The 23,357-nt window shown below is 44.5% G+C and overlaps 2 protein-coding genes across 2 annotated transcripts in view; one reads left to right on the top strand and one right to left on the bottom strand.

The window, feature by feature from the left end:
- dnajc17 (DnaJ (Hsp40) homolog, subfamily C, member 17) overlaps positions 1-11,953 on the bottom strand; it is a 177,440-nt gene extending 165,487 nt beyond the window's left edge. The window contains exon 1 of the mRNA XM_067991183.1: positions 11,745-11,953. Coding sequence (XP_067847284.1) covers positions 11,745-11,819 — 75 coding nt within the window. The 5' untranslated portion in view covers positions 11,820-11,953. The remainder of the gene's footprint in view (positions 1-11,744) is intronic.
- Positions 11,954-12,258: 305 nt separating this feature from the next.
- The window catches only part of zfyve19 (zinc finger, FYVE domain containing 19), a 48,386-nt gene continuing 37,287 nt past the window's right edge, over positions 12,259-23,357 (top strand). Inside the window, exons 1-2 of the mRNA XM_067991182.1 lie at positions 12,259-12,486; positions 19,932-20,053. Coding sequence (XP_067847283.1) covers positions 12,433-12,486; positions 19,932-20,053 — 176 coding nt within the window. The 5' untranslated portion in view covers positions 12,259-12,432. The remainder of the gene's footprint in view (positions 12,487-19,931; positions 20,054-23,357) is intronic.

Here is a 23,357-nt window from a genome sequence, read left to right as displayed (position 1 = left end):
AGTCTATAATCAGGGATAGAGTGACTGAACACCTCGAGAATTTTCAGTTAATCCGAGAGAGCCAGCATGGATTTGTGAAAGGTAGGTTGTGCCTGACAAACCTGATTGAATTTTTTTGAAGAGGTGACTAAAGTAGTGGACAGGGGAATGTCAATGGATGTTATTTATATGGACTTCCAGAAGGCATTTTTATAAGGTCCCACATAAGAGACTGTTAGCTAAGATAGAAGCCCATGGAATCGAGGGAAATGTATGGACTTGGTTCGGAAGTTGGCTGAGCGAAAGGCGACAGAGAGTAGGGATAATGGGTAGGTACTCACATTGGCAGGATGTGACTAGTGGAGTCCCGCAGGGATCTGTCTTGGGGCCTCAATTATTCACAATATTTATTAACGACTTAGATGAAGGCATAGAAAGTCTCATATCTAAGTTTGCCGATGACACAAAGATTGGTGGCATTGTAAGCAGTGTAGATGAAAACATAAAATTACAAAGCGATATTGATAGATTAGGTGAATGGGCAAAACTGTGGCAAATGGAATTCAATGTAGACAAATTTGAGGTCATCCACTTTGGATCAACAAAGGATAGAACAGGGTACTTTCTAAATGGTGAAAAGTTAAAAACAGTGGACATCCAAAGGGACTTAGGGGTTCAGGAACATAGATCATTGAAGTGTCATGAACAGGTGCAGAAAATAATCAATAAAGCTAATGGAATGCTGGCCTTTATATCTAGATGACTAGAGTGCAAGGAGGCTGAAGTTATGCTACAGCTATACAAAACCCTGGTTCGACCGCACCTGGAGTACTGAGAGCAGTTCTGGGCACCGCACCTTCGGAAGGACATATTGGCCTTGGAGGGAGTGCAGCGTAGGATTACTAGAATGATACCCGGACTTCAAGGGTTAAGTTACGAGGAGAGATTACACAAATTGGGGTTGTATTCTCTGGAGTTTCGAAGGTTAAGGGGTGACCTGATCGAAGTTTATAAGATATTAAGGGGAACAGATAGGGTGGATAGAGAGAAACTATTTTCGCTGGTTGAGGATTTTAGGAGTAGAGGGCAGAGTCTAAAAATTAGAGCCAGACCTTTCAGGAGCGAGATTAGAAAACATTTCTACAAGCAAAGGGTGGTAGAAGTTTGGAACTCTCTTCCGCAAACGGCAATTGATACTAGCTCAATTGCTAAATTTAAATCGGAGATAGATAGCTTTTTGGCAACCAAAGGTATTTTGGGACATGGGCCAAAGGCAGGTATATGGAGTTAGATCACAGATCAGCCATGATCTTATCAAATGGTGGAGCAGGCACGAGGGGCTGAATGGCCTACTCCTGTTCCTCTGTTCCTGTATGGAATGCTCTCTGTTATTAGCCAAGGTATAGAATACAAAAGCAGGGATGTAATGATGGAACTGTATAAAACCCTGATATGGCCACAGCTGGAGTATTTTGCATAGTTCTGGTCACCACATTACAGGAAGGATGTAATTGCTCCGGAGAGAGTGTAGAGAAGATTTACAAGAATGCTGCCAGGGCTTGAAAATTGAAGCTACGAGGAGAGATTGGATAGGCTGGGGTTGTTTTCCTTGGAGCAGAGGAGGCTGAGGGGAGACTTGATTGAGATGTACAAAATTTTGAGGGGCTTGGATAGAGTAGACAGGAAGTACCTGTTTCCCCTAGCGGAGAGTTCAAGAACTAGAGGACATAGATTTAAGCTGATTGGCGGAAGGATTAGAGGGGACTCGAGGAAAAACTTTTTTACCCCGAGGGTCGTGGGTGTATGGAATTCACTGCCCGAATTGGTGGTAGAGGCAGGGACCCTCAACTCTTTTTAAAAGTACCTGGACCTGGACCTGCACCTAAAGTGCCGTAAGCTGCAGGGCTACGGATCGGGTGCTGGAAGGTGGGATTAGAATGGGCACCTAGTTGTTCTTCGAGCCGGCGCGGACACGATGGGCCGAATGGCCCCCTTCTGCGCTGTATCTTTTCTATGGTTTCAGCAGAGGAGGTAGCAACACAGAATCATGCAGTGTTTTCGACCTGGAAGACGACAATCTTGGTGTGAGGTGCAAAGTTCAGCCCAGGGTCAACTAGAAAGTACCAACTGGCTCAGTGAGCGAGCGAGCAGCCAGCATGGTTGATAGAGTCAGTGCATGTAGTACTTCACCCTGGTGTTAATGCTCTCTCTAAACCCAAGTTTGGAAGGACAGAAACTATAATGATATTGGGTGTTTTTCCCCAGTTCAAGTAGATACAGTACAAAAATTTCATGCACCCATCCTTTACTGAAATCCTTGTTCACTGGCTCCCTGTAGGACATGCCTTGCCTACCGTCAGCAGCACCCCTTGCTAGTGTTGTGTTTACTAATTTCAGCGCATGTATCATTCTGGCTGCAGTGGACGAGGTCACCACACTACCTTGTAGCAGGTAATTTGTTATCTTCATTCTCATGATGTGCATGTCGCTGGTAAGTCCGGTATTTATTGCCCATCCCTAGTTGCCCTGAGGCAGTTTGATAAACTGAATGGCTGGCTAGGCCACTTCAAAGAGCAGTTAAGAGGAACCACGTTGCTGTGCGACTGGAGAGCAGGCCAGAGCAGGTAATGATGACAGGTTTCCTTCCCTAAAGGACATTAGTGAACCAATTGGGGTTTTATGACAATCCAACAGCTTCATGGTTACTTTTACTGATACCAGCTTTTAATTTTCAGATTTTTAAAACTGAAATCAAATTCTCAAACTACGAAGGTGGGATTTGAACTCACATTCTCTGGATTACTAGTCCAGTAATATAATCATAACCAAATTCATAGTATGATTGCACTACTAATCCTATTCTGTTGTGACATAGATAGCTTAGTACAACAAATACATTACATAAGAATTTACAGCACAGAAACAGGCCATTCGGCCAGTGTTTATGGTCCACACGAACCTCCTCCCACTCTATTTATTTCATCTCACCCTGTCAACATACCCTTCTATTCCTTTCACCCTCATGTACTTATCTAGCTTCCCCTTAAATGCATCTACGCGATTCTCCTCAACCACTCCATGTGGTAGTGAGTTCCAAATTCTCGCCATTCTCCGAGTAAGGAAGTTTCTCCTGATTCATTATTAGATTTATTCGTGACTATCTTATACTTATGACTCCTAGTATTGGTTTCCCCCACAAGTGGAAACATCTTCTCTACGTTTACCCTATTGAACCCTTCCTAATTTTAAAAGACCTCTATCAGGTCACCTCTCAGTCTTCTCTTTTCTAGAGTAGGGCCCCAGCCAGTTGAGTCTTTCCTGACAGTTGTACCCTCTTAGTTCTGATATCATCCTTATCATTTTTTAAAAAAAAACTTTCTCCAATACTTCAAAATACATTTTATAATATGGAGATACTTCATGACTCGCAACAAAAATATATTACTGTGAGGAGGAGAGACTCCACAAAAAGGGTGAACCTACCATGGCTAACTAAGGAAGTCAAGGATGGTATCAGGTTAAAAGAAAAAGCATACAACATGGCAAAGATTACTGGTAAGCCCGAAGATTGGGAAAACTTTAAAAACCAGCAAAGGATGACTAAAAGAATAATAAAGAGGGAGAAAATAAATTATGAGAGTAAACGAGCAAGAAATATAAAAACTGACAGTAAAAGCTTCCACAAGTATATAAAAAGGAAGAGGGTAGCTAAAGTAAACATTGGTCTCTTAGAGGATAAGACTGGGGAAATAATAATGGAAAACAAGGAAATGGCAGAGGAATTGAACAGATATTTTGTATCTGTCTTCACAGTGGAAGACACTAATAACATACCAATAATAGTAGAAAATCAAGGGGCAAAGGGGAGGGAGGAACTAAAAACAATCACTAGAGAAAAAGTACTAGGTAAACTACTGGGTCTAAAGGCCGACAAGTCCCCTGGACCTGACGGCTTGCATCCGAGGGCCTTAAAGGAAGTGGCTACAGAGATAGTGGAAGCATTGGTTGTAATCTTCCAGAATTCACTAGATTCTGGAAAGGTCCCAGCGGATTGGAAAACTGCAAATGTAACACCCCTATTCAAGAAGGGAGTGAGACAGAAAGCAGGTAACTATAGGCCAGTTAGCCTAACATCTGTCATTGGGAAAATGCTAGAATCCATTATTAAGGAAGTCGTAGCAGGACATTTGGAGACTCATAATACAATCAAGGAGAGTCAACGTGGTTTTATGAAGGGGAAATCGTGTCTGACAAATTTATTAAGTTCTTTGAGGAAGTAACGGGCAGGGTAGATAAAGGGGAACCAATGGATGCAGTACATTTGGATTTCCAAAAGGCATTCGATAAGGTGCCACATAAAAGATTACTGCACAAGATAAAAGCTCATGGTGTTGGGGGTAATATACTGGCATGGATAGAGGATTGGCTAACTAACAGAAAACAAAGAGTCGGGATAAAAGGGTCATTTTCAAAATGGCAATCTGTAACTAGTGGGGTGCTGCAGGGCTCAGTGCTGGGGCCTCTACTATTTACAATATATATCAATGACTTGGATGAAGGAACAGAGTGTCTTGTGGCCAAATTTGCTGATGATACAAAGATAGGTGGAAAAGCAAGTTGCGACGAGGACACAAAGTGTCTGCAAAGGGATATTGACAGGTTAAGCGAATGGGCAAAAATTTGGCAGATGGAATATAATGTGGGAAAATGTGAAGTCATCCACTTTGGGAGGAAAAATAAAAAAGCAAAACATTATTTGAATGGAGAAATACTACAAAATGCTGCGGTACAGAGGGATCTGGGTGTCTCGTACATGAAACACAAAAAGTCAAAATACAGGTGCAGCAGGCAATCCGGAAGGCAAACGGAATATTGGCCTTTATTTCTACGGGGATGGAGTATAAAAGCAGGGAAGTCATGCTACAACTGTACAGGGTGCTGGTGAGACCACAATCCGGAGTACTGCGTACCGTTCTGGTGCCCTTATTTAAGGAAGGACATACTTGCATTGGAGGCAGTTCAGAGAAGGTTCACTAGGTTGATTCCAGGCATGGAAGGGTTTTTTTTTAAATTCGTTCATGGGATGTGGGCGTCGCTGGCGAGGCCGGCATTAATTGCCCATCCCTAATTGCCCTTGAGAAGGTGGTGGTGAGCCGCCTTCTTGAACCGCTGCAGTCCGTATGGTGAAGGTTCTCCCACAGTGCTGTTAGGAAGGGAGTTCCAGGATTTTGACCCACCAACGATGAAGGAACGGCGATATAGTTCCAAGTCAGGATGGTGTGTGGCTTGGAGGGGAACGTGCAGGTGGTGTTGTTCCCATGTGCCTGCTGCCCTTGTCCTTCTAGGTGGTAGAGGTCGTGGGTTTGGGAGGTGCTGTCGAAGAAGCCTTGACGAGTTGCTGCAGTGCATCCTGTGGATGGTACAGGGAGTGAATGTTTAGGGTGGTGGATGGGGTGCCAATCAAGCGGGCTGCTCTGTCCTGGATGGTGTCGAGCTTCTTGAGTGTTGTTGGAGCTGCACTCATCCAGGCGTGTGGAGAGTATTCCCTCACACTCCTGACTTGTGCCTTGTAGATGGTGGAAAGGCTTTGGGGAGTCAGGAGGCGAGTCACTCGCCACAGAACACCCAGCATCTGACCTGCTCTTGCAGCCACTGTATTTATATGGCTGGTCCACTTACGAGCCCAAGCCTGGATGTTGTCCAGGTCTTGCTGCATGCGGGCTCGGACTGCTTCATTATTTGAGGGGTTGCGAATGGAACTGAACTCTGCGCAATCATCAGCGAACATCCCCATTTCTGACCTTATGATGGAGGGAAGGTCATTGAAGAAGCAGCTGAAGATGGTTGGGCCTAGGACACTGCCCTGAGGAACTCCTGCAGCAATGCCCTGGGGCTGAGATGATTGGCCTCCAACAACCACTACCATCTTCCTTTATGCGAGGTATGGCTCCAACCACTGGAGAGATTCCCCCCTGATTCCCATTGACTTCAATTTTACTAGGGCTCCTTGGTGCCACATTTGGTCAAATGCTGCCTTGAAGTCAAGGGCAGTCACTCTCACCTCACCTCTGGAATTCAGTTCTTTTGTCCATGTTTGGACCAAGGCTGTAATGAGGTCTGGAGCTGAGTGGTCCTGGCGGAACCCAAACTGAGCATCGGTGAGCAGGTTATTGGTGAGTAAGTGCCGCTTGATAGCACTGTCGACGACACCTTCCATCACTTTGGTGATGATTGAGAGTAGACTGATGGGGTGGTAATTGGCCGGATTGGATTTGTCCTGCTTTTTGTGGACAGGACTTACCTGGGCAATTTTCCACATTGTCGGGTAGATGCCAGTGTTTTAGCTGTACTGGAACAGCTTGGCTAGAGGCGCAGCTAGTTCCGGAGCACAAGACTTCAGCACTACAGCTGGGATATTGTCGGGGCCCATAGACTTTCTGTATCCAGTGCACTCAGCTGTTTCTTGATATCACGTGGAGTGAATTGAATTGGCTGAAGACTGGCTTCTGTGATGGTGGGGATATCGGGAGGAGGCCGAGATGGATCATCCACTCGGCACTTCTGGCTGAAGATGGTTGCAAATGCTTCAGCCTTGTCTTTTGCACTCACGTGCTGGACTCCGCCATCATTGAAGATGGGGATATTTGCACAGCCTTCTCCTCCAGTTAGTTGTTTAACTGTCTACCACCATTCACGACTGGATGTGGCAGGACTGCAGAGCTTTGATCTGATCCATTGGTTGTGGAATCGCTTAGCTCTGTCTATAGCATGTTGCTTCCGCTGTTTAACATGCATGTAGTCCTGAGTTGTAGCTTCACCAGGTTGGCACCTCATTTTTAGGTACGCCTGGTGCTGCTCCTGGCATGCTCTTCTACACTCCTCATTGAATCAGGGTTGATCCCCTGGCTTGTTGGTAATGGTAGAGTGAGGAATATGCCAGGCCATGAGGTTACAGATTGTGCTGGAATACAATTTTTCTGCTGCTGATGGCCCACAGCGCCTCATGGATGCCCAGTTTTGAGCTGCTAGATCTGTTCTGAATCTATCCCATTTAGCACGGTGGTAGTGCCACACAACACGTTGGATGGTGTCCTCAGTGCGAAGACAGGACTTCGACTCCACCAGGACTGTGCGGTGGTCACTCCTACCAATACTGTCATGGATAGATGCATTTGCGACAGGTAGGTTGGTGAGGACGAGGTCAAGTAAGTTTTTCCCCTCGTGTTGGTTCCGCTCACCACCTGCCACAGGCCCAGTCTGGCAGCTATGTCCTTCAGGACTCGGCCAGCTCGGTCAGTAGTGGTGCTACCGAGCCACTCTTGGTGATGGACATTGAAGTCCCTCACCCAGAGTACATTTTGTGCCCTTGCTACCCTCAGTGCTTCCTCCAAGTGGTGCTCAACATGGAGGAGGACTGATTCATCAGCTGAGGGAGGTGGTAATCAGCAGGAGGTTTTCTCGCCCATGTTTGACCTGATGCCATGAGATTTCATGGGGTCCAGAGTCAATATTGAGGACTCCCAGGGCCGCTCTCTCTTGACTGTATATCACTGTACCGCCACCTCTGGTGGGTCTGTCCTGCCGGTGGGACAGGACATACTCAGGGATGGTGATGGAAGAGTGTGGGACATTGGCTGAAAGGTATGATTCTGTGAGTATGGCTATGTCCGGCTGTTGCTTGACTAGTCTGTGGGACAGCTCTCCCAATTTTGGCACAAGTCCCCTGATGTTAGTGAGGAGGACTTTGCAGGGTTGACTGGGCTTGGTTTGCCGTTGTCGTGTCCGGTGCCTGGTGGTCCGTCCCGTTTTATTTTTATTATGACTTTTTTTAAGCAAGATTTGACAACTGAGAGGCTTGCTAGGCCATTTCAGAGGGCAATTAAAGAATCAACCACATTGCTGTGGGTCTGGAGTCACATATAGGCTAGACTGGGTAAGGACGGCAGGTTTCCTCCCCTAAAGGACATTAGTGAACCAGGTGGGTTTCATGGCCACCATTACTGATACTAGTATTTTAATTCCAGATTTTTGTTTAATTAATTGAATTGAATTTAAATTCCCCAGCTGCCGTGGCGGGATTTGAACTCATGACTCCGGATTATTAGTCCAGGCCTCTGGATTACTCGTACAGTAACATAGCCACTGTCTTATGAGGAAAGATTGAACAGGTTGGGTCTATGCTCATTGGAGTTTGGAAGAATGAGAGCAGATCTTATTGAAACATACAAGATTCTGAGGGTAGATGCTGAGAGGATGTTAGCCCTCATGGGGGAATCTAAAACTAGGGGACAGTATCTCAGAATAAGGGGTCGCCCGTTTAAGACGGAAATGAGGAGGAATTTCTTCTCCCAGAGGGTCGTGAATCTTTGGAATTCTTTACCCCAAAAAGCTGTGGAGGCTGAGTCATTGAATACATTCAAGGCTGAGTTAGACAAATTTTTGATCAGCAAGGGAGTCAAAGGATATGGGAAAAAGGCGGGAAAGTGGAGTTGAGGTAAAAATCAGATCAGCCATGATCTCAATGAATGGCAGAGCAGGCTTGAGGGGCCGAATGGCCTACTGCTGCTCCTGTCTCTTATGGAGACCGGAACTGTGCACAGTACTTTAAGTGTGTTCTAAGCAAGGTTCTATATAAGTTTAACATAACTTCTCCGCTTTTGAATTGTATTCCCCTAGCAATGAACCCCGGTGCTTTGATTGCACGTTTTATGGCCTTATTAACCTGCACTGCTGCTTTTAATGATTTGTGTATCTATACCCCAAGATCCCTTTGCGCCTCTATCATTTTTAGACTCTTATTTTTCAAGGAGTATGTGGCCTCCTAATTTTTTCTACCAAAATTCACCACCTCACGCTTATCTATATTTAAACTCATTTGCCATTCTGCAAATTTGTAAATGTCGTCTTGTATTTTGTTGCAGTCCTCCTCAGTATTAACTATACCCCCCAATTTGATGTCATCCACAAATTTTGACAGTGATCTTCCGATTCCAGATCATTTATGTAAATGGTGTACAACAGTGATCCCAGCGTCGATACCTGTGGATCACTAGTTACCACCTTCTGCCAGTCTGAGTAATTACCTTTAACCCTTCGTTTTGTTTTCTGTTTTGTAACCAGTTTGCTATCCATTTGGCCACCATATGCTCTGACCATAGTCATGAGTCTACTATGTGGTACCTTATTAAAGGCCTTTTGAATATATATATAAAAAATGGGATCTGTGCTGACTATTCTTTATTATATTTTTTATCATTATATTAAGGATTATCCTGGAATGCAAAGATAACCCTTGGCTTCTCTTCTCCACTACCAACCGGCTTCTTAAACCCCTCTCCCCTGCCTCCTCCACCCTCACCCCCAACAAGTGCACGGAGCTCGTGGCCTTCTTCGTCGCTAAGGTGGAGACCATCCGTTCAGTTGCTTCTGCTGCTTCCGAATCTACACAAGCCAAATTTCTCCAAAGGATCCCCCCTGCCCTAGCCCTAAACTTGCATCTTTCTCTAGTTTCCGTCCTATCTCCCCTCATGCCCTCTCCGAGCTCACCTTGTCCACTTCCTGCTCTCTCAACCCTATTCCACCAAATTGCTGACCATCCAATTTCCCTTCCTGGCCCCCATGTCAGCTGATATTGTTAATGGTTCCCTCTCCTCAGGTACTATACCTCTCCCTTTTAAATCTGCTGTGATCACACCCATCATCAAAAAAGCCACCCTTGACCCCTCTGTCTTTGAAAACTACCGTCCCATCTCCAACCTCCCTTTCCTCTCCAAAGTCCTTGAATGTATTGTTGCTTCCCAAATCTGTGCCCATCTTTCCTGCAACTCCATCTTTGAACCTCTCTAATCAGGTTTCCGCCCCTGCCACAGTACTGAATCAGCCCTTACTAAAATCACAAATGACAATGTGACTGTGACAGCGGTGAACAATCCCTCCTCATCCTTCTCGACCTGTCTGCAGCCTTTGACATGGTTGACCACACCATTCTCCTCCTCCAATGCCTCTCCTCCAGCTGGGTGGGATTGCCCTCGCCTGGTTCCATTCCAATCTATCCAGTCATAGCCAGAGAATCACCTGTATTGGCGTGTCTTCCCAAATTATAGAAAACGAGCAGCGCCATCACTAGGCTTACTTGGTATAAATATGCCATAGGAAAAGCAAATAAGTTTGTATATCATGCCATATTGTGAACACAGAGTTGCAGGAAAGATGGGCATGGATTTGAGGCCACAACATGTTCAAAAGCTTTAGAGCAAATAAAGGTTGGAGATGGGGTGGTGGCTTACAAGGACAGAGTGGTCAAAGCTAGACTTGTTTGAGGAGGGGGATGGTGATGTTAGTTTTGAAAAGTAGTATCTGAGGAGAGGGAACCGTTTACAATGTCAACTAGCATGGGAACAAGGAAGGGAAGTTGGGTAGTTTAGTGGGAATAGGGTCAAGAGAGTAGGGGGTGTGTTACATGGACAAGACGAGCTTGGAGAGGGCATGAGGGGACATAGGTGAGAAACTACAGAAAGAGTTGGGTTCAGAACTAGAGCAAGGGGAAAGTTTGACTTGGTGGGAAAAGGGAAATGTGGCATGTGCAGCTGAATAACGGTATCAATCCTGGTGACAAAGAAGTCCACGAGCTCCTCGCACTTGTTGGAGGCAAAGGTGGAGGGGGCGGCGGAGAGAGTTTAAGGAGACAGTTGGTCGTGGTTGTCTTTAAATTATCGGATGATTGGAACAGTGAGCAGTTTTGGCAGAGGAGAGCAGGCCCATTAGTGCTTGATGTGGTTTCTCAGTAAGGCACTGAAGTGTAAACCTAGATTATGTGCACAAGTTTCTGGAATGGGACTAGAACTAGAACCAATCTTCTGACTCAGAGGTGAGAGTGCCACCACTGAGCCAAGGCCTTTTAATTCATTACCTCAAATTACTCTTGCAACCAATGACAGACCTGTAACTACCTGTACTTCACCCAAGTGTTACACAGCTCAAAATATGTTCTTCAGACGCAGCTGATTTGAAAGTGTATATGCTCCACATGGGGCTTTTCCACAGTTTGAGTGGATACAGTACAAAAATTTCACACCCGTTTTGCTTTACTGAAATCCTGGTAGCAACACTGATCGCAAGATTTCAATAAAGTGAAACAATAGTTGTTCGAATATATCTATAAAATATTCACACTGCATGACAAAACTACTAGAAGATTATCTCACTGTTAAAAACAGAATGAGAAGCAAACCTGTTCTGGCATTCTACCCATTAACGCGCTGTCTTCACCCTTCTCATTTTGTTTGGTTCCATTAAAGGAATCATTTATCTTCAAGTTTTCAGTCCTAACAAAGAGTCTATACCTGAAACAATAGCCTGACTTTTCTCTTTACAGATGCTGAGGAACCTGCTGTGTATGGCCAGCATTTTCGGTTTTAATTTGAGAATGAAACAGAGACATGTTGTAGGTGACATAGTGTGTGGCTGCATTTTGCTGGGGTCAGTGAAAATGCATGATCCCAATATCACCAAAGCAAAATATCTACAAGTGCCCTCCGGGAGCAGGTCAACACTAAAACAGGACAAGTGACCCAGCAACTAATAATGTACACATGGTTTAAATTCAATGGTAGTTTCATTCTGATTGTTTATGTCCTGCACTGGCACCGGCTACAACAATAAGACCAGTTGTAAATGCTACCTCCTGACAGGCAGCACAAAGCCGGCTTCAGCCAGAGTGACTGCGGCTGGCGGGGGTTTCAAACCACGAACAGGCATTTCCTTACCTCTTTGCCAGTGGCATCCTCACTGACTTCCAGCAGCGAGTATAGGTCTAACTGCAGGATTTCTTTAGCTGCCATCTTCTCACACACTGACGACAAATAACACAGACCCCCCCGGACACCGAATTACGACTCCCCTCTTTCACCCTGACTAGAAGATAAACTCAGGCCTCCACAATCGCACTCGGCCTCTCAACTCCCCCTGTCCTGTAAACACGTATGCTTAGCGAGCCGCAATGGATATTGGGATTGTAGTTCCTGAAGCCGCGTCTATCCGGTCACTCCGTTGCGTCTCTCGCCAGAAAAGACTACATCTCCCGGCAGGCATCAAAACAACCCCCGGTGCGTGCTGGGATTGTAGTCCGCCAGACGCCAGGCCCACGGCCACCGAGCGCCTGCAAATGGTCGCGGTGCGCGCTGGGATTTGTAGTCCTCACGGTTCCATCTTTCCAGACTAAGCGCGTCTTCTGCGAGAAGGAAAGACTACATTTCCCGGCGTGCATTGGGGAGTAGGTGTGTTTCCGGTCGGTGGCCCTGGAGATGGAGAGTGGAGGTTGAGTTCGCAGATCAATGTAAACAGATGTCATGTAACGTTGTATGGTCGCAGTGGGAGTAATGTGAGACAAAGTAGTCGGGTTAATTTTTTTACGTTATTTTGTTTATGGGACGTGTAGAGCAGTGCTGATTGAAGATGGCTGGGAGATGCTTCGGCTGCGCGTCTAAATTTACTCTGCTGAGGAAAGAGGCAAGTTCATGCTTCCCCAACAGGCAGTTACAATCCTGGGCCCTTCTGTTTGTGTGAAGCTTTACGACAAAATCTCTCTACCTCCCTACTTAGAATTAAACCCTGCCCAAAACATTATGGAATCATTGCATTTGTGCTAATTTAACAAATAGTGTTAATTTTCTCGTTAATGGAATTAAAAGGACACAGACTTTGTGAGAAGGCGTTTGGCAACCACAATTTGCATTGTATCGTGTATTAATGCAGAAAACGTCGCAGAGGGGAGAGTATAAGCGAGAAGTTCTTGGTTGAAAAGATTGGTTTTGAAAAGGTTTTTTTTTAAAGGGGGGAAAGGTTGGGGGTTGGGGAGCCGAAGAAGCTGAAGGCTCTGCCACCAATGTGGGGCAAAGGCAGGTGAGGATGCACAAAATGCCAGAGTTGGAGAATAGAAGGATATGAGAGAGGATATAAGGGTAGAGAAGATTGCAGAGATGAGGTGGGGTGAGGCCATGGAGGCATTTGATGAAATGAGAATAAGGATTTTAAATTCAGTGCACTGGGGTTCAGGGAATCAGGATGGAAGTGACTGGCATATGGGACAGGATGTAGGTGGCTGAGTTTTGGATGTTGAAGTTTATGGCGACTGTGAGGCCAGCATAGAGGATATTGCAGCATTTGTGTCGAGAGGTAACACAAGCGTGGAAGAGGGTTTCAATTGGGAGGGGTTGACGTGGGACGGAAGTGGAAGTCAGCATTCTTGATGAATGATGTGGGGTTTAAAGCTTGCTTTTGGGTCGAAAAGGGCATCAAGATTTAACACGGATTGAGTGATTGGCTGGGGATGAGAACAAATAGTTGGAAAGAGAGCAGAGTCTATCATGGGAGCTGAAAACAATGACTATGGTTGTCTCAATGAGATGGTGAAGGATCTGATATCCTGTTGAAGTGATGAGATTTATGTTGCATTTATGTGATGACTAATAATATACAGGAATATCACAATTCATTTATTAAATACACTGCCAGTCCAGTACTGAATCACAGCGACCAGAAAATGTTAGCTTCGCTGCTGACTGTGCTGAGTTTGTTTATTTTGGCTGCAGCAGCTGGGTCATTGCAATTGGCTTCAGTGAGAAAGGAAAAACTACCAAGTGTTTACTCCTAATTGCTATCTGGTCACCCCTATTGGAAAATGAACGAGTAGACCCATTGGCTGATGATGGGATTCGACTCAGCTGTGATGCCCTCCAGAATACCCACTTATACAAGGTAGCAGAGAGTACCAGTGGAACTGAAGAAAGATTCTTCAAAGTTTCTCTTTCTTCCTCATGGGTAAATCAAGTAAAAAGAAAACACAGCAGAATTCTTATTTACCTTAATAAATACTGCTTTGCTTTGTACAAACGTACTTGTTGCAAGTTTAGTATCTTACCGTGGATATTCTCTGGTACAGCGGTGCTAGATGTTCCTGTAAGCGGTTTGAGCGTCTTGTATTTAGGGTTGCCCAATATCCAACTATATGAAAGCATGACCAGGAGTAACAGTAGTATCCCCTTGTAACCTGAACTGGATATTCATATTTTTTGCATGTGCCCCATTTGTTCTCTAACCCTTTCAAAATCCGACTGAGAAAAACCTTTGGTTAAATGTGGCCAGATAAGAATTATCAAACTTCTTTATTTCACAAGTGAATATATAGAGCAACAGTTATGATTAGACTCACTTATTCCTTCAGTACAATTTATCTTTGCATAATAATACAAAACAATAGCACACTAAGATATCCCCACATCAGTGGATCATCTAGCTTGACTTGAACAATATAACTCCTAACTACCTCCCTTGGTTCTAACCTTCTGAGTTCTTTGAAGTGTTTCCCTGGCACCTTTCTGTTTAAAACCTGACTAATGTGCGTGTGTCTGTCTCTTTTTATTAATCTCCCTCTGTGTTTACAAGCCGAGGGTTTCTGCCTGACTAGCTCTGTTGGGTACTTGGGACCAGGGACCTCCCAGCACAATGGTTGTGACCAAGAAAGGCTAACGAATTGCTTAATGTTTACATTCTTTGTTGAAATAACTTCAAAGCCTAACTTACGTGCATATTAGCGCAGAATAATAAATCTCTTCTATTTGCCTGCATCCCACTGGCCCCTCTTCCTGACCCCCTATTTCTCCCCTCTCTCCTCCCTCCCAACCCTCGCCGACACACCATCTTAGTGCTTACAATGTTGTTGTAGTGAGGTACTCTTGCCGATCCTTCAGTCTACTCATGCTGCAGTTTTATCCCTGTACCTGCCAATGCCAGACCTTTGCTGGCGATAAGGAACAAAATCAGTGAAACAGGTTGCGATTCGCTGAACTTATTTTTTTAGTAAGGAGTCAACAGATTTTTTTTTTAACATTAGCCTTTCTTTCATCTCTCATAAAAAAACATATTATTGAGGATGGCAAAGGTTGAAACCAAGATTGATGATTAGATTCTTTTTTTCCAGGTTTTTGGTTTCCCTATAGCATACACTTTTTGTGTTCTGAGCTCAGCAGGTGACCTGTCGCTAGACGTTTTCTAGTATTGCTTTGTATTTGGTTGGTGTGGGATGCTGGCTCAATGACTCTTGTTTCCATCTCTTCCACCCACTCCACTCCCCATTCTCCCAAAATGAAGCACCGAACCTATGCTCAGTGTCTCCTCTGAGGGAAGGGCAAGGTCAGATACTCTGTGCAGTGAACCCATGGTGTACCTCCTGGTCACATGCCACATTAGGAGACCAATTGCCAGCATTGCCTTGATACAAATGCAATGACGTGATGCAGGAGTTGAAACCTGAAGGTCGGTGCTGTAATGTTTCGTACAGGCATGAATGACTAGGCTGCTGTGTTGATATCAAATGGTGCCAGCTTGTAGCAGTATGTGCACTCAACAGCAGGCCTAATGTTCAGTATAATGGAACGTCACTCAGTCAGGGAATCTTTCATGTACATTTTGACTAACATTTTGTTTGTGTGATAGATGATGGTTGCCTCTTGACATTATATCGCTGAGCTCCCTGCACTTTGTAGGGTGGTACTGAGCTCATACAGACCAGGAGGGTCCCAGGCAGCAATTGGCCACAGCACCAGTAAAACAAGAGAGAAACAGAATCAGTCATGCCAGCCACTCCTGATCATTATCCAGCAACCCCTGTTGGAAAATACTCCCAAGTGGGTGTTGGGTGAGGACAGGATTGGCCTCGACTGTGAGGCTCTCTGGTTGATTATTGTGGTGATAGTTGCTGTCTAGGTTCACATTGTGTGAGAGGAGGAGAAGAAAATTTGTAATGAAAAAGACATATTTATTAAAAATACACTGACTGAACTATCTTGTTGGCAAGCCAGCTTTGCAAAATATAATTAACATTCTCTGTTGTGTGGAGGTGGGAGGGTGAATTCTGGGTTTGAATCTGTATCCTAAACTTCAATCACATCTATGTACCATGTCACTGGTTACAGCAGGTAATTGTTTAAGGTGTATGTAAAAAATTTGCCAACTTCCACATAGTGCTTCCGATATGTCTTCATTTTTCCTCAACCGAGGATACCCCTCTATTATAGTTGACAGGGCCCTCGACCGTGTCCGTCCTATTTCCTGCACATCTGCGCTCGCCCCTTCCCTTCCCTTCCCTTCCAGAACCATGATAGGGTCCCCCTTGTCCTCATCTTCCACCTCACCGGCCTGTACATTCAACATATCATCCTCCGCCATCTCCGGCGCGATCCCACCATCAAAAACATCTTCCCCTCCCCTCCCCTTTCAGCATCCAAAAACACTGCGACAGCCTGGTCCACTCTTCCAAAACCCACTCTCCTCCCCACGACACCTTCCCGTGCGAGCTCAGGAGATGCAACATCTTCACCTCCTCCCTTCCCAGGGCCCCAAACACTCCTTCCAGGTGAAACAGTGGTTTACTTGTACTTCTTTCAATTTAGTATACTGTATTCGCTGCTCACAATGCAGGAGACCAAACGCAGATTGGGTGATCGCTTTGCTGAACATCTCCGCTCTGTCCGCAAGCGTGACCCTGACCTGTCGGTCACTTGCCATTTTAATTTCATGTCCCACTCCCACTCTGACCTCTCTTTCCTCAGCCTCTTACACTGTTCCAATGAAGCTCAACGTAAGCTCGAGGAACAACACCCCATCTTTCATTTAGGCACTTTACAATCTTCCGGACTCAACACTGATTTCAGTAACTTCAGATCATAACCACTGCTCCCATTTTATCAGACAGCTGGTGCTAGTAATGGTTCTGCTTTTGCCATTTACAACTACTCTAGACCGATCTATTGTTTCTTAACCTGTCCCATTACCGCCCTCCTTGCCTTGCACCATCATCCCTTTTATCATTTAATCACTCGTGCCCTCTACCCCCTCTCAGACCTTCCCTTTTGTTCTTTCCTCCCCTCCACTCCCTCCCCCCCCCCCCCCCCCTTTCCCTGGCTCTGTATTTGCTTAAAAACTTTAACTCTTTAACATCTTCCAGTTCTGACGAAAGATCTTCGACCTGAAACATTAACTCTGTTTCTTTCTCCACAGATGATGCCTGACATGCTGAGCTTCTCCAGAATTTTCTGTTTTTATTTCAGACTTCCAGCATCCACAATATTTTGCTTTTGACCTTGAGTTACATTGCTAGTTTTATAAATGAAGTGTTCTGTGACTTTCCAATGCAAAAATAAACACTGGCATTGCAGTTTGGAGCAGAAACCTTCTGTACTATAGAGCGGTGGGCTGTGGATTTGCCTCTGTTGCTGTGGGCAATTATTCAGCTACCCTTCACTTCTCTCCCTTCACTTCTCCCCCTCCTCTGATCCACAGGGCTGGAGATGGTATCATTTGTGTGGTGCTCTCACAAGAAGCTTGTTTCAAAGTGTTATTGACAGCTCCAAAGAGCAAATTGCCCACTGCCCTCTTGACTAGGGTTGGTGCATAGCACAAGGAAATCGAAAGGGGGAAATGGCAGGAAAATAAAGTCCGGTATTTTGTCATTTACATTCTATATCGCTTCTGTAACAGTATGTTCTGAATATAGACTTGACTTCATGCTGTTGGAATCAAGATAGGTCCCCCTTTCTCCGCCACATTCCTGGGCCATGGCAGCTGTCTCCTCTTTGCCAGATTTTCCAAGCTTCCCACCCCCTCTGCTATTCTGCTGTAAAAATTTACACCTCCTCTGGATCCATCTTTTGTTTCTTTACTTGTCCCATTACCACTCCTTTTTGCCTTGCACCATAATCCCTTTTGTCATTTAATCACTCCTGCCCTCCACCCTATTACAGACCTTCCCCATTATTCTTTCCTCCTCCCCCCACCCCCTCACCCTGTTCCTGCCTCTGCACTTGCTTAAAAACTGTAAACCTCTAACTTCGTCCAGTTCTGATGAAAGGTCATTGATCTGAAACGTTAACTCTGTTTCTCTCTTCACAGATGCTGCCTGGCCTCCTGAGTGTTTCCAGCATTTTCTGTTCTTATCCCACTATCTGTTAGACTAATTTAAAGGTCCACTTATATTTCCTTTTTCCATTCTAGACCTTCAATGAAACTCTTCACACATTAGTCAGGCTTTATTTTTAATGTGTAGATTCTACAGTAATATAATTCATACTAAAACAAGTATAAAACGTTTACTATACAAGAGATTCTACAAAAAATTATTATTCACAGTATAAAATTCATATAATGAGGCAATGCATGTAGTAAAGTTCTTCATCTAACAAATTATGTCAGTTACTAAATCTGGGAGGCACCAGAAGATGTTCCAGCGTGACTGTAGCTGTCAGCTTTGTTGTCCCGAGAACACCCATTCAACTAGGCTGCTAACTGCCCCTCTCAGGCCTGAAACTACGGTCTACGGGACTCTTGACACATCTGCCTGCCACATCATTATAGCAAAGGAAAATATTCTTACACACACTAAATTAATGAGATGACAAAAGCCTTTTATCTCATTGAAGGAGTGAATCCTCTTGCTGTTCTCTTATCAACTAGTACAGATGTAGCCTTTTAAATTTGTTTTGCAGCTAACAGTTCTGTAATACATTCTCTTTCACACAATTAAACACTATGCTTCATGAACTAATTGGAATTATAATACTCACACTAATAGCTAAACCATCTGGATTTTAATTAATTAGACAAGGCAATATTTATGTATATGCACAAAACATTTCTTCCTGTGAAGGGAATGTCACTTTGTCACTGCACCGACCCATGATGACACCTAGCTATCATAAAGATGTCACACATCTTCTGTATCTCGATGAAGATGGGAGAATTGATAAGCTGGCGAGTGGCCACATTGTCTCTCATAGTCTCGGCCTAGATGTTCCCAAGGCCTTTATATGTTTGTCAGAGGATTATTAACAACAAAAAGGGTAATTAAACTGCTGGTGCTGTAAGGGTCAGCTTCAATTCAAAAGTTCAGTGGTTTACATGATATTTTAATTCAGAATCTTATAGCTTCTGCCTTAGGCAGGCCTGTGTATAATACAAAGCAATCTTTACCTGTTACTAAAATCTCACTTACTTACAGATCCAGTTTTCTCCTCCTGATGGTATTGACTTCTTTGCTGTGATTTAGTTTTATTAGCGTTTCTGCCCAAATGGCCATTGTTCATGTCTGACTGAATGCTGGCTATTTGGTTGTGGAGATCATCACATCCGAGCCCGATCCTGTGCTCTCCCAACAACCACACGTGAACTTTCAGATGGGACTGCAGACAAGAGAGGAAATCTTGGTTAATTTTCCCTTCCCCGACCCAATTGGCTGTTGCCAATTGTAGTACCTCATCTAGCTGCATCCAACAGCGCCTTTAACATAGAAAAAAGTCTCACGGTGCTTCAAAGAAACATAATCAGACAAAAATCAACACCAAACCAGAGAAGGAAACATTAGGCGGGGCGACCAACAGCTTGGTCAAAGAGGTGGGTTTTAAGGAGGATCTTGAAGGAGGAGATGAAGAGGCAGAGAGGTTTAGGAAGGGAATTCCAGAGCTTGGGACTTAGACAGCTGAAGGCATGGCCACCAATGGTGGGATGGAGAGATTTTGCCCAGCTGAGATCAATTAACTCAGCACAAAGTGGGACTGTGACTTTTACCTCTAAGCAATCAAGGAAGACGCCTCTCTCATTTGTTCTTTTCCAGAACCTCAAAACTGTGGAACTCCTCAACTCCCTCAGTTTTTCCGTGTTCTAACAACCGCAAGGATTTTAAATCAGACACTTGGCATCGCCTCACCACTGTTTTCTGATTCACCTCATATGTTGCCTCATGCTCATTATCAGTCTTGCACTATGGAACTGTGTTCTTCATCTTGGTTTCTCAATCGGAAAAAATTTGATGAGTGTGCGATGAGTCCAGTGAAAATGCTTGTGTGTATTTTGTTGTGGATTAATTGATATGTTCATCTAACGTTTTTTTAACATTTTGGCAGCTTGGGTGCAAGAACTGCGGCCATGCGTATTGTTCATCGTGTCTCAGTTACAGCACTTTGGTCCCTCGCTGTGGAAATACCCAACAAAAAGTCTGCAGACAGTGCCATGGAACCCTCACAAGGTATTCGAGAGTTAATGAGCGTCACATACATGTACTAACATTAATCATATGTATCCATGACTACATGAAAGCAGCAGTCAAGAAAGTTAGTAGCTGATCTCTTATGATGTCACTGGAGCAGAACGTCATGGTGTCACATTGGAGGAGAGGAACACAAGGAGAGACAACTGAGAAATAGATTATGTAAATGTATACTGTGCTGCACTTGGGAACCTATGACAATCAATGTACTTGCTGCTTGATAGCCCGTTTATTTTACAGGGCTTCCTCCAATGCCATTAGATGCAACCCCGTAAGATTAATCAAACCAATTCTAGCGCTGTCTAGCATGGCTCAAATCTCCTCTTGGCAAGGGGTTTCCCAGGATGCCTTTGGGTGCTGGTGAACGGCAAAGGTAAACAGCTGCCGCTGGTAGCACTCGGGGTAGGGTTTGGTCACAGGTGGGCTGATCTCTCAGCCCATCTGTACGAACCTTCCCACAACACTGGGGAAGGCCATGGTTAGACTGTCAAAGTCTAGTGTGGCTCTGCACTATCTGTGCTCGCATGTGATTTGCACTTTTCCATTTGCTTTACAGTCTTGTTTGTGCTTTGAATCAACTTGTGTTGTTGTCCTTGTCTGCTGAATCTGCCCACAGCATAAATGGGGTTATTTGCACGGAACTACTGCTATTGGAAATAGTTCGGCAGTATGATGTTAGATAATGCATTCCGTGATATGCATTAACAGGGCAGAGAGGTTAGCGAACAGGATGACTGATCGACAGTGGGGAATCAAATATCAGATGGATAGAGTACAAAATACATACGTTCCTAAAAGGCGAAAAGAGGGTGCATCAAAGGATAGAGTGGATAAATAGGTTAAAACTACACTGAAAACTAAAAATATGACAAGTAGAACTAAGGCTGTACTTAAAATAGATAAGTCACCTGGTCCAGATGGGATGCACCCTAGGATGCTGAGGGAAATAAGGGGAAATTGCGGAGGTACTGTCCATAATCCTTAGATACGGGGGTGGTGCCAGAGGACTGGAGAATTGCAAATGTTACACCCTTGTTCAAAAAAGGGTGTAAGGATAAACCCAGTACTATAGGCCAGTCAGTTTAACCTCAGTGGTGGGGAAACTTTTGGAAACGATAATCCGGGACAGAATTAATAGTCACTTGGACGAGTGTGGATTGATTAGGGAAAGCCAGCACGGATTTGTGAAAGGCAAATCGTGTTTAACCAACTTGATAGTTTTTTGATGAGGTAACAGAGAGGGTTGATGAGGTGACAGAGAGGGTTGATGAGGTGTATATGGATTTTCAAAAAGCATTTGATAAAGTGCCACATGGTAGGCTTGCTATTAAGATCGCAGCCCATGGAATAAAGGGGGCAATAGCAACATGGATACAAAATTGACTAATTAACAGGAAACAGAGAGTAGTGGTGAGCAGTTGTTTTTTGGTCTGGAGGGAGGTGTGCAGTGGTGTTCCCCAGGGGTCAGTGCTGGGACCACTGCTTTTCTTGATATAGATTAATGATTTGGACTTGGGAGTACAGAGCACAATTTCAAAATTTGCGGATGACACAAAACTTGGAAGGGTAGTAAACAGTAAGGAGGCTAGCGATAGACTTCAAGAGGATATAGACACTCTGGTGGCATGGGCGGACATGTGGCAGATGAAGTTTAACGCGGGAAAATGCGAGGTGATGCATTTCGGTACAAAAAATGAGGAGAGGCAATATAAACTAGAGGGCACAATTCTAAAAGGGGTTGAGGAACACATGGATTTGAGGGTGTATGTGCATAAATCGTTGAAGATGGCAGGGCAGGTTGAGAAAGCAGTTAAAAAAGCATACGGGGTCCTGGGCTTTATAAATAGAGGCATAGAGCACAAAAGCAAGGAAGTATGATGAACCTTTATAAAACACTGGTTCAGCCACAACTCGAGTATTGTGTCCAGTTTTGGACACCGCACTTTAGGAAAAATGTGAAGGCCATAGAGAGGGTCAAGAGATTTACTAGAATGATTCTAGGGATGAGGGATTACATGGATAGATTGAAGAAGCTGGGATTGTTCTCCTTGGAACACAGAAGGTTGAGAGGAGATTTGATGGAGGTGTTCAAAATCATGAAGGGTCTAGACGGATGTTCCATTGGCGGAAGGGTCAAGAACCAGAGGGCATAGATTTAAGGTGATTGGCAAAAGAACCAAAGATGATACGAGGAAAAACTTTCTTATGCAGCGAGTGGTTAGGATCTGGAATGCACTGCCCGAGGGGGTGGTGGAGGCAGATTCAATCATGGCCTTCAAAAGGGAACTGGATAGGTACTTGAAACGAAAAAATGTGCAGGGCTACAGGGATAGGGCAGGGCAGTGGGACTAGCTGGATTGTTCATGCATAGAGCTGTCGCGGACTCGATGGACTGACTGGCTTCCTTCTGTGCTGCAACCTTCTATGATAATGCTAAAATGCTAATGAAAATCATGAATATAGAAACTGCAATGGGGGCCCATTCCTCTTCTATTTTCTAATGGCTGGCTTTGGTGTAGCATTGGAAGGACTGCGAGCAGATTCCCTGTGTATTAGGTGCACAGTGTCGGAGCCTCCATTGGGGAAGGGGAAGAAAATCTTCAGCAAGGTGATTGATTTATTACTGGTGGCAGTTGTTTATTATAAATACACAGTCAGTATGTAGCTTCCACGGGAGCGTGACTCGCTCCCGTGGAAGCTACATACTGACTGTGTATTTATAATAAAACTGACTAAATTCTGTATCTGTTTTCATGCCTTCTGCTGAGGAAAGCCTGTCTAATAGTTGGCTATTAATGGTTAGAGGTGAACGAGAAAGCCGAGTTAATAATTTCATCTCTTTCTTAATGACAGACCGTGCAGAGCGAGAAAAGGGACAATGTGGCTTTAGCTTGTCTGCTACCAAAGACATCATTTGGTGTAAACAATGTGGCTTTAGCTTGTCTACTACCAAAGACGTCATTTGGTGTAAACAATGTGGCTTTAGCTTGTCTACTACCAAAGACGTCATTTGGTGTAAACAATGTGGCTTTAGCTTGTCTACTACCAAAGACGTCATTTGGTGTAAACAATGTGGCTTTAGCTTGTCTACTACCAAAGACGCCATTTGGTGTAACCACCTCTATAGCCACAAATTCAAGGAACATGCTGAATTTTGTCATTTCAGAGTCACCAGCATGGCAGTGTGTGGTGAATGAGTTAAACAGTGTTTATCCTTTGCAGGCAGCCCAGCTGTGTTTTGGGTTGGTGCATCAGTGTGCTGCACTATGGAGTGTTTAGATAG

The sequence above is a fragment of the Heptranchias perlo genome, chromosome 10 (genome assembly GCF_035084215.1).
Source record: "Heptranchias perlo isolate sHepPer1 chromosome 10, sHepPer1.hap1, whole genome shotgun sequence".
Lineage (NCBI taxonomy): Eukaryota > Metazoa > Chordata > Chondrichthyes > Hexanchiformes > Hexanchidae > Heptranchias > Heptranchias perlo.
Note: the sequence above shows the minus strand (reverse complement) of the source record. Positions and strands in the feature narration are given on the sequence as shown.